This window comes from Ipomoea nil, unplaced genomic scaffold, assembly GCF_001879475.1.
Source record: "Ipomoea nil cultivar Tokyo-kokei standard unplaced genomic scaffold, Asagao_1.1 scaffold2580, whole genome shotgun sequence".
Taxonomy (NCBI): Eukaryota; Viridiplantae; Streptophyta; class Magnoliopsida; order Solanales; family Convolvulaceae; genus Ipomoea; species Ipomoea nil.
The window spans coordinates 1,869,441-1,879,466 of NW_017619008.1; the positions used below are offsets into that span (position 1 = coordinate 1,869,441).

The following is a 10,026-nucleotide window of genomic DNA, read 5'->3' on the forward strand; positions in this document are numbered from 1 at the left end:
TATTCACTTCACTTATTTTTATAGCGTTACCTTCACCCACATACCTAATCATCAAACACCACCTACCTACCCCTACCATCACTATTTCCTATATTCTTGTAGTATAATCATATTCCTTTTACGCATCATAACCTATTTATTTATTCGTACTATCACCTATCTATTTAATCCATCCACAACTATCAATTCTCCACAATTGTCTACTTACCATTACATGCAACATATGCATCTATCTATTGCATTCATATTTCTTTTACTTGTTGTACTGTTATTTCTAACTTAATCCCATCTACCTAACCACAAGGCCATATATAAATATTACTTGATACTTTTATCAATTGTTACTGCATTTTTATTTCTTTATGAAGAAAAAAAAAATAGTGCAAATTAGTTTCATATTTTCCAAATTAATAAATAAATAGATTTGAACATATTTAATTGCTTTCTAATGAAAATGAAAACTTGAAATTTTTTTAGAAGTGTGTGTGTGTATATATATATATATAAAGATAGAGAGAGATGAAGTCAATAACACATGTTCCGAAATGAATTTGTCAATGTTTTCACAATTTGATTTCTTTACAAAGAAAACAATTTTTTTGTGGTTCAAATTCAAAAAATTTCAAGTCTTATAGCTAGTACAAGTAAAGTGGATGAGACCGTAGAGATTACCTTCTCAATCTAAGGAGTTTCGATGACGATTAATGAGATCGGGTTGATAGATGTATAGAAACTTTTTTTTCCAATCGAGAAACGAGAGTCAAAAGAGATTGAGAGCGAGAGAGAAGATTAAAGTGAGAGGAGACTTGAGAGAGAGTGGATTTCGGTTCTTAGAAAGAGAGAGAGAGAGCGGAGGGTGGAGGGGGAAAATGTTAAAGAACTTATAAAGGGTTAGGGTTAGACATTTGGACGGGAGGAAATTGGGTTGGCCGACGAAAACAAATTACATTAAGAGAATTGGACCCATTTGTTTTTCTATTTAGAAAAGGTATTGAGTATAAATAACTGAAATATATTAAATGGAAACGGAGGATTAACAAAGAGGATTTTGGTGCTTATAGAGAGAGAGAGAAAGAGGAGGGTAGATGGGGGAAATGGTAACGGGCAAATAAAGTGTTAGGGTTAGACAATTGGAGTTGGAGGAATTAAATTGGGTGGGCCAACGAAAAAAATTTCATTCATAGAATTTGGTCTATTTGTTTTCAATGTAGAAATGGAAAAAAAAATCCATACAAAGTTTCCTTAAAGTATACTAGTATTTGCGCACGTGCGTTGCACGGAATAAATTTGTTATAATATTTTAAAAATATTTAGATCGATATACAATTGTATAAATAATAACATCGAATATTATATAATATAATTGAAGAATTTAGTTGCACCGATTATGTTTTCTGATGTTATCAATGCTTGAATTCGATAGAAATGATTCTTATTTTTATAGTGAAGAAAACCTAGTCCATCTTTAATGCCTATTATGGAAATTTCTCTGATTATGTTACACCCTTAAATCTTTTCCAAATTGGGAACAAATAACATTTAAGTTTTTTCCTTTTTTTTCTTTCAATAGATCGAGTTGATATGATCAAAATGGATAAAATTTCTCTAAGGGGTTTACCAGCTATTACACAGGAGGGTGTGATTTACATAATTAAAATCTTTTTTATAGATTAATAAAATTCAACTTTCAAGTTTCACTTATCATTCAAAAAAAATAAAAAATAAAAAATAAAAAAAGAGAAGAAGAAGAAGAAGATAAAGTTAGCCTGGTCAAAAATTTTAATTAAAATCTTTTAGAGATTATAAAATTCTTTTTATTCACCCGTTAAAATAAACGGTCAATCCAAACCATTATTTAAAAATATTCCACCTATTAATTATTTAAAAATCATATCTATATCTACAAACCAATTTAATAAGAGCTAATAAAATTATGCCCTAATAAAATTAGAGTGGATTAAAAAATAGAATATAAAATTTAATATGAACTTTGATTAATTAGTCAAAAATTTATTTATGGCGGAAATGGTAACAAGAGGAAGCATGTATCACGCCAAATTGGTAAAATTTATAGCATTTATTAAGTCTATTATTCAAACCCTTTACCCTATGCATAGACTTGTTCTTTCAATGGAAACCATCAATAAATATACAAGATAAAAACAACAAAGTAAAGCAATCAATACCATTTATACCTTTATGAGAGGTTTTTAATTTAATTTATTTTAATTAATAAATAATATTTAAGAAAACTGTAAAAAGAAAAAGATGAATGATAAAATTAGAAAGAAAAATGTAAATCCTATATATAATAAAGCCATATGGTCTTGTGAAAATTAAATGGTAATAATCAACATTTAATTTTTACAATATCATAATAATATTGTTAATTATAATAACAATAACAATAATAATTGCAATAATAAGAATGATAATAATTTCCACTAACAGTTTCTAATATATATATATATATATATATATATATATATATATATATATATATATATATATATATATATATATATATTTACTTATTTATTTAATTATTATATTTATTTATATTTCAATTTCTACTGGCAAATTATTGTGTGAACGATGGTCCTCATAATTGTATGGATCATGAATATCAAATACATTTTTAATATATTAAAAATACATTATTTTTATATTGAAAGTACCTTACATACATATATAATGTACCCTTAGTATATTTAAAATATACTTTTTTTATTGCATGCAACCCCAAAGTTCATAATTTTGAAATTAATATATGGCATAGCTAGGCGGCCTAATATTTAAGATTGTTGATGTGCATATTGAGGACTACGAAGACAAAGATGCGTTATTCGTGGATTTATCGGATACTATCCAACAACACTATCCAACTTAATTGACGTGAAGTAGGCTTAGTAACATTAAGATTATATTCTCGAATTATTAGTTCTCATCTTTTATTGATTACACACTTAATTTCATAGTATTTGGAAGAAAAAATCAATGTTCGAACTAAGATTGTGATTTTGGTCTTTAAATGTCAATTGTATGTTGCTACATCTAGTGTTAGAAATCTCAAAGGTCTAAAAATTTTGATAAGTGGTGACTCTAAAATTGTAATTCAATTACTATTGTAGTTTATTAAGTTCTTAAAAATTTGTATTATTAAATATTATGTACTAAATTTTTAATATAGTTTAAGATTTGTAGTAATCACCCACCTTAAATATTATTTTAATTGTAATTATATTTATGTTCATAATTTTATCATGGGAATTCACACATAATAATTATTAAATAACAAAAATTTTATATATGAATAAACCTCATCTAGGGTATATTTTTATTTTCGTGCATCGCACGGGACAAATACTAGTTTATAATAATAATATAAAAAACAAACACTTGATATAAACTTTCTACCATAACATGGTTTTTATTCAAATTAAACCTTATATTATTTGTTGTTATTTAATATATTTAACCGAACTCCTTTTGCAATCTGAAAATAAAAATATATATATGATTATATATTTTATCCGAACTCGTTTTGTTATCTGTAAATAAAAAAAATATAAATATATATTTTAACCGAACTCTTATCTATTTCTTACTATCCAGAAAAAATTTAAATGTCAGTAAAAAAGGAATAAAAGCCATACAAATTACAAAATGATTCCAATAAATATTGCTAGTGTTACATCATTGATTAATTTCTCTATGTATATTATTAGTGAATTAATTTAACTATATATATATATATATATATATATATATATATATATATATATATAGAGAGAGAGAGAGAGTAAATACCGGCGGAGGTCCTCCGACTTTGGTGGCACTGCCACTTTTAGTCCTCAACTTTTAAATCAACCACTTTTAGTCCTCTTACTTATGTTTCTAGCCATCTATGGTCCTTTCGTTAAACTTGACCATCTAATGCCGTTTTCTAAAAGATAATTCAGTCCTTTCATAATTAATTTATTAATTATTATGTTTAATTTCCTCATCAGAATAGTCAAAGAATGGTTTCCCAGCTATGAACGTGTACAAAACCAGCTCGTGAATCAAAATGGCGTACAAAAGCTGGTATGAAGGTTGTGCCAAAATGACGTCGGGATATCTCGGTATGACTCCGCAAACATAATAATTAATAAATTAATTATGAAAGGACTGAATTATCCTTGAGAAAACGGCATTAGATGGTCAAGTTTAACGGAAGGACCATAGATGGCTAGAAACAAAAAGTAAGAGGACTAAGAGTGGTAGATTTAAAAGTTGAGGACTAAAAGTGACAATGCCACCAAAGTCAGAGGACCTCCGCTGGTATTTACTCTATATATATATATATATATATATATATATATATATATATATATATATATATATATATATATATATATATATATATATATATATATATATATATATATATATATATATATATATATATATTTACATTCAGGTAAAAACACATCTTAAAATACAAGTATGTTAATGTGTGCACGAGCTTTGATGGATGGCTGTGATTTTTCCTCCTACGCGCTATGTGCATGTAAGTATGTTAATATGTGCACGTGCTAATCCCAGAAATTATTGGCAGTGCGCCCGGTGTGCATGTAAGTATGTTAATGTGTGCACGGGCTCAAGTCTGTATTTTAAGGAGTGTTTGTATTTTAAGGGGGTTTGTATTTGAATGCAACCCTATATATATATAAATATATATATATATATATATATATATATATATATATATATATATATATATTTACTTCACTTATTTTTATAGCGTTACCTTCACCCACATACCTAATCATCAAACACCACCTACCTACCCCTACCATTACTAATTCCTAAATAAATAGATTTGAACATATTTAATAGCTTTCTAATGAAAATGAAAACTTGACATTTTTTTAGAAGTGTGTGTATATATTTAAAGATAGAGAGAGAGATGAAGTCAATAACACATGTTCCGAAATGAATTTGTCAATGTTTTCACAATTTGATTTTTTACAAAGAAAACAATTTTTTTGTGGTTCAAATTCAAAAAAAAAAAAATTCAACTCTTATATCTAGTAAAGTGGATGAGAGCGTAGAGATTACCTTCTCAATCTAAGGTATTTCGATGACGATTGATGAGATCGGGTTGATAGATGTATAGAAACATTTTTTTCCCAATCGAGAAACGAGAGTCAAAAGAGATTGAGAGCGAGAGAGAAGATTAAAATGAGAGGAAACTTGAGAGAGAGTGGATTTCGGTGCTTAGAAAGAGAGAGAGAGAGAGCGGAGGGTGGAGGGGGAAAATGTTAAAGAACTTATAAAGGATTAGGGTTAGACATTTGGACGGGAGGAAAACAAATTATATTTAGAGAATTGGGCCCATTTGTTTCCCATTTAGAAAAGGTATTGAGTATAAATAATGGAAATATATTAAATGGAGACGGAGGATTAACAAAGAGGATTTTGGTGCTTATAGAGAGAGGGAGAGAGGAGGGTAGAATGGGGGAAACGATAACGGGCAATTAAAGGGTTAGGGTTAGACAATTGGAGTTGGAGGCATTAAATTGGGTGGGTCAACAAAAAAAATTTCATTCCCAGAATTTGGTCTATTTGTTTTTAATGTAGAAATGGAAAAAAAAAATCATACAAAGTTTCCCTTAAAGTATATTTGTTTTACAAAATTGAGTTTGGAGGAAAAAGAAAAATATTCAATAGGGAATCGAAAAGTAAGATATAGAATATGAATTATATTCCTTATTTGGTTCTGTAAAAGACATATAGAGCCCCATGAAAAATAAATACTTGATATAAATAAAAACAACTAATAAATGCATGGGACTTGTTTTTCAGCTGCCTGCATGTGTGAACACCATCATTCTACTCTTCCTGAAGAAAACTAGCCCTTGAGTTTAGCAATATCTGAATATAGAGGCTCTGCATCAAAATGAAATTGGAACAAGTCAGCCACATTAAAAGTCTTGGAAGTTTTCCACTCATCTGGAATGTCAACCCCACGTAGGCATTAGGATTGATTCTGATGGATATATTGGAAATGACCCAATAATAATAGAGATCCAGGTCCGGGAATGTATAACCCAAGCAGCCCAAGAAGAGTCTCAAGCCCAGAGCTTACCTCCGGGCCTAGAATGATGGGCCTTGACTTAATCTCACGGCCCACCACATGGGCTTGGATTTAGTCCCGTGGCCCTCCACGAATTTAGCCGTAATTGATTGGAATTTCCTTTGCATAAATAGCCTAGTAATTGTCTTCTTAAGGGCATGTTCTATCTTGTGTCCTAAACACTTTCTTGTCTTGTTATTACACGTTTCATACCTCTGTAATAGCGTTACATAGTCAATTAATACAATATTAGTCCCCGTGACTATATTCGTACCCCTATTATCGTTTTAATCCGATACTTTTTATATTTATTTATTCATTCGGGTTAATGAATCCGAACCCCCGGTTTAATTAATTCCATCAGATTCTTCGGAGGATCTTGAAAGGACCATGCTTCTTTGGGCTAAGCTTATGATAAAAACTAGTTGGTAGTCTTTCTTTACGCAGGTGGACCATTACTTCATCACCAACATTGAAGAGTTTTTGTCGCCTTTTTTTTTTTTTTTTTTTTTTTTTGTCTGTAGCAGCCTTGAACTTGGCGTTGGAAGCTTCAAGTTTGGTACGTACCTCTTGCTAAACATTCTGGACTTGTGAAGCCATGGTATCTGCTTGCTTGTGAATCTTTTCGGAGGAAGGCAGTTGGAGAAGATCAATTGCATGTTTGGGAGTTTTTGTGTAAACAACCGAAAAAAGGAGACGGACCAGTGGAGGAGTGCATAGAACTGTTATATGCAAATTCAGCGTGAGTAAGAGAAAAGTCCCACTGTTTGATGTTCTCATAGCAGATACAACGAACTAAATTTCCCAAGGTACGATTTGTGACTTTAGTCTGACCATCAGTTTGCGGGTGAGTAGTGCTACTAAATTGTAATCTTGCCTCAAAGCGCTTCCACAAGATAGTCCAGAAATGAGATAAAAAATTTGTATCTCGATAAGATGTGATTGTGCGTGGGACACCATGAAGTCTGACCACTTTTTGAAAAAATAAATGAGCAATGTGAGCTGCATCACTAGTTTTCTTGCAGGGAATGAAGTGCGCCATCTTTGAGAAGCGATCAACAACTCCGAAAACATAATCAAACCCTCTTTGTGTCCGTGGCAACCCCAAGACAAAATCCATGGATAAATCTTCCCAAATCTTTTATGGGATTGGCGATGGCATATAGAGGCTTGTATTTTGGAAGTGCCCTTTATTTGTTTGACAAACATAACATCGTTTGACAAAAGTTCCAACATTAGATTTTAATTGAGGCCAAACAAACCGTTGTTCAACAGAGATAGCAATAAGAAGCAGTAAATGCATAATTGTAAAAACTTCCGCTTACAAGAAACAGTGACGTTTATTTTGAAGGATATGAACACACAGCAGCAAGGGTGAAGGATATGAACCAGCAAGGGTGTGAACCAGCAAGGGTGTTTTTGTAATTGCACAGCTAGCTTTCTGTTATTCTGTTATAATGGTTTTTTGTCCTCTTCTTTTCCTCTTGGTCAGCTCATATATATATGAGCTCTTTGCTTCTGTTTGGCTTATGATGAATAAACAAGCTTTCCTTTCACAGTCTAGTTCAATGAATTCTTCCTTTAGTCTTAGCTATCTTGTTGCTTCCACTTCATGCTACTGATTTCGTCATGGTATTAGAGCGGAATCGCAGTTACGCTGCGGCAGTAAGTACGGATCATGAAGCCGGAAATGATAACTCCACCGGAAATACAGTAGGAGCTTCAACTCCGGCCAGTCAGATCCATCTGAATCAGAATTTGATGCATCGTGTGGATGAAGTAGATGATCCGATGTATCTTCATGTCACGGAGAATCCAAATCTCGTGCTCGTCTCACCTCCCTTGTCCGAATCCAATTATGCTACATGGAGCAGGTCCATGAAACTGGCATTAGGGGTGAAGAACAAGTTCGGATTTGTCAGTGGCTCAATTCGAAGTCCTGGAGAATCAGATGTGAGGTTCGCTGCCTGGAAGAGATCAAATGATATCGTTTGTTCATGGATCCTGAGATCAGTAAACCCTACCATTGCTGAGAGTGTGCTGTACTATGAATTGGCAGAGGACATCTGGAATGCTCTAAGGAAAAGATACTCTCAGACAGATCCACATAAGATTGCAGAGATTCAAAATGAAATTTACAGGAGTGTGCAAGGTAATATGTCCATTAATGAGTACTTTACAAAGTGTAATGGCTTATGGGAAAAACTGAATGCTGTTAGACCTTTGCCTATTTGTGAGTGTGTGCCTAGATGTGTTTGTTCTCTCAGATCTAAGATCCAGAAAGACAGGGAAGAGGATCAGGTTATTAGATTTCTGGAAGGCATTAATGAAGGTTTTGATTCTATAAAATCAGGCATTCTAGTCATGGTCCCCCTCCCAACTATGGAGAAGGTCTTAAACATGACTTTGAAACTAGGGAGAAAGCTGAATGGAGCCACAGTTCATAAGAATAATGAAGTAATCCAAGCAAATGCTGTACAGAATCAAGTTGCTGATGATGAGAATATTGTGGCAATGACAGCCTCAAACAATAGAAAGAAATTTAATAGCTCAACAGGAAAGAATGTGCCAAAATGCACATATTGTGGAATGAATGGTCATACAGTGGAGAAATGCTATAAGAAGCATGGATTTCCTCCTGAATGGGTGCAAGGATATAAATCTAAGAACAGACAGGTCCAAGACAGTCAGCAGAATTTCAGTTCTGGTTTTGGTGGTTTGAATCATTCTGTTAATGAAGTAGGAGATATAGGATTGTCACCTGATCAGTTTAAGAGGCTAATGTCTCTTCTACAAACACAAAATCAAGGAAGTCAGTCTTCTACTAGTGCTGCCATTGCAGTTAATGATACAGGAATGAAATCAAACTTCACAAAAATTCTAGACAATTCAAAGGAAGGCAAGTTCCTCTCAAACTCTCATATTTCTGCTGTTCTAAATTGCCCTACTGTATGGATTGTAGACTCAGGAGCCACAGACCATATCACATGCTCCTTGGAATATATTGAAAACTGCTTTCCTATTAATGATGTTTCTGTGAAATTGCCAAATGGAGAAGTTGTTCAGGTCACACACATGGGAGAAGTTAGACTTCTTCCTGATTTGTTGCTGAAGAATGTATTGTATATCCCATCTTTCACTTTTAACATAGTCTCTACCAGCAAATTGACAAAGCAAACTGGTTGCACTATTATGATGAGTACTGACTCCTGTGATATTCAGGGACCTCATGGGAGGGTGGATGGTTTTGCTAAGGAAAAGGATGGGCTCTATTTGCTGAGTCAGGTGCCTGCCAAGAAGAAGTTTTTTGTGAGAATAATAGTCAGTGTAACAGTTTGAATCTACATATGTGGCATAATAGATTGGGACACTATCCCATAGACAAAATCCATAGTTTGAGTGGAATAAAATGTGGTCAGTACCACAAAGTTCAAGATTTTGCTTGTGATATCTGTCATTTTGCTAAACACAGAAAATCTGTTTTCCCTATCAGTAATACTAAGAGTGCAAAATGTTTTGATTTAATTCATATGGATGTTTGGGGACCCTTTGCAGTAGCATCCCTGCAAGGGCAACACTATTTTTTAACTATGGTTGATGACTATAGCAGATTCACATGGCTGCATTTGATGAAAAACAAATCAGAAGTCAAGGACTTGTTTCAAAATTTTTATAACTATGTTGAAACTCAATTCTCAGCAAAGATCAAGATGGTTAGGTCAGATAATGGGACAGAGTTCTCCATGACTTCCTTTCTTAATGAAAAGGGAATTGTGCATCAAAAGTCTTGTGTTTATACACCCCAACAAAATGGAGTTGCAGAAAGAAAACACCAACACATTCTCAATGTTGCTAGGGCACTTAGGTTTCAGTCTGGAGTATCTTTGGAATTCTGGAACCATTGT

The 10,026-nt window shown here is 32.5% G+C and overlaps 1 protein-coding gene across 1 annotated transcript; it reads left to right on the forward strand.

Annotated features, from left to right (window-relative positions):
* Window positions 1–7,750: 7,750 nt before the first annotated feature.
* On the forward strand, window positions 7,751–9,460 carry LOC109154047. The gene has a single exon (XM_019301926.1). It carries the CDS (start codon window positions 7,751–7,753, stop codon window positions 9,458–9,460), a length of 1,710 nt encoding a protein of 569 aa, XP_019157471.1.
* The last annotated feature ends 566 nt before the right edge of the window (window positions 9,461–10,026 follow it).

Bases quoted from the DNA above. Each gene is read 5' to 3' on its own strand.
- LOC109154047 (XM_019301926.1), top strand. From the start codon at position 7,751: ATGGTATTAGAGCGGAATCGCAGTTACGCTGCGGCAGTAAGTACGGAT.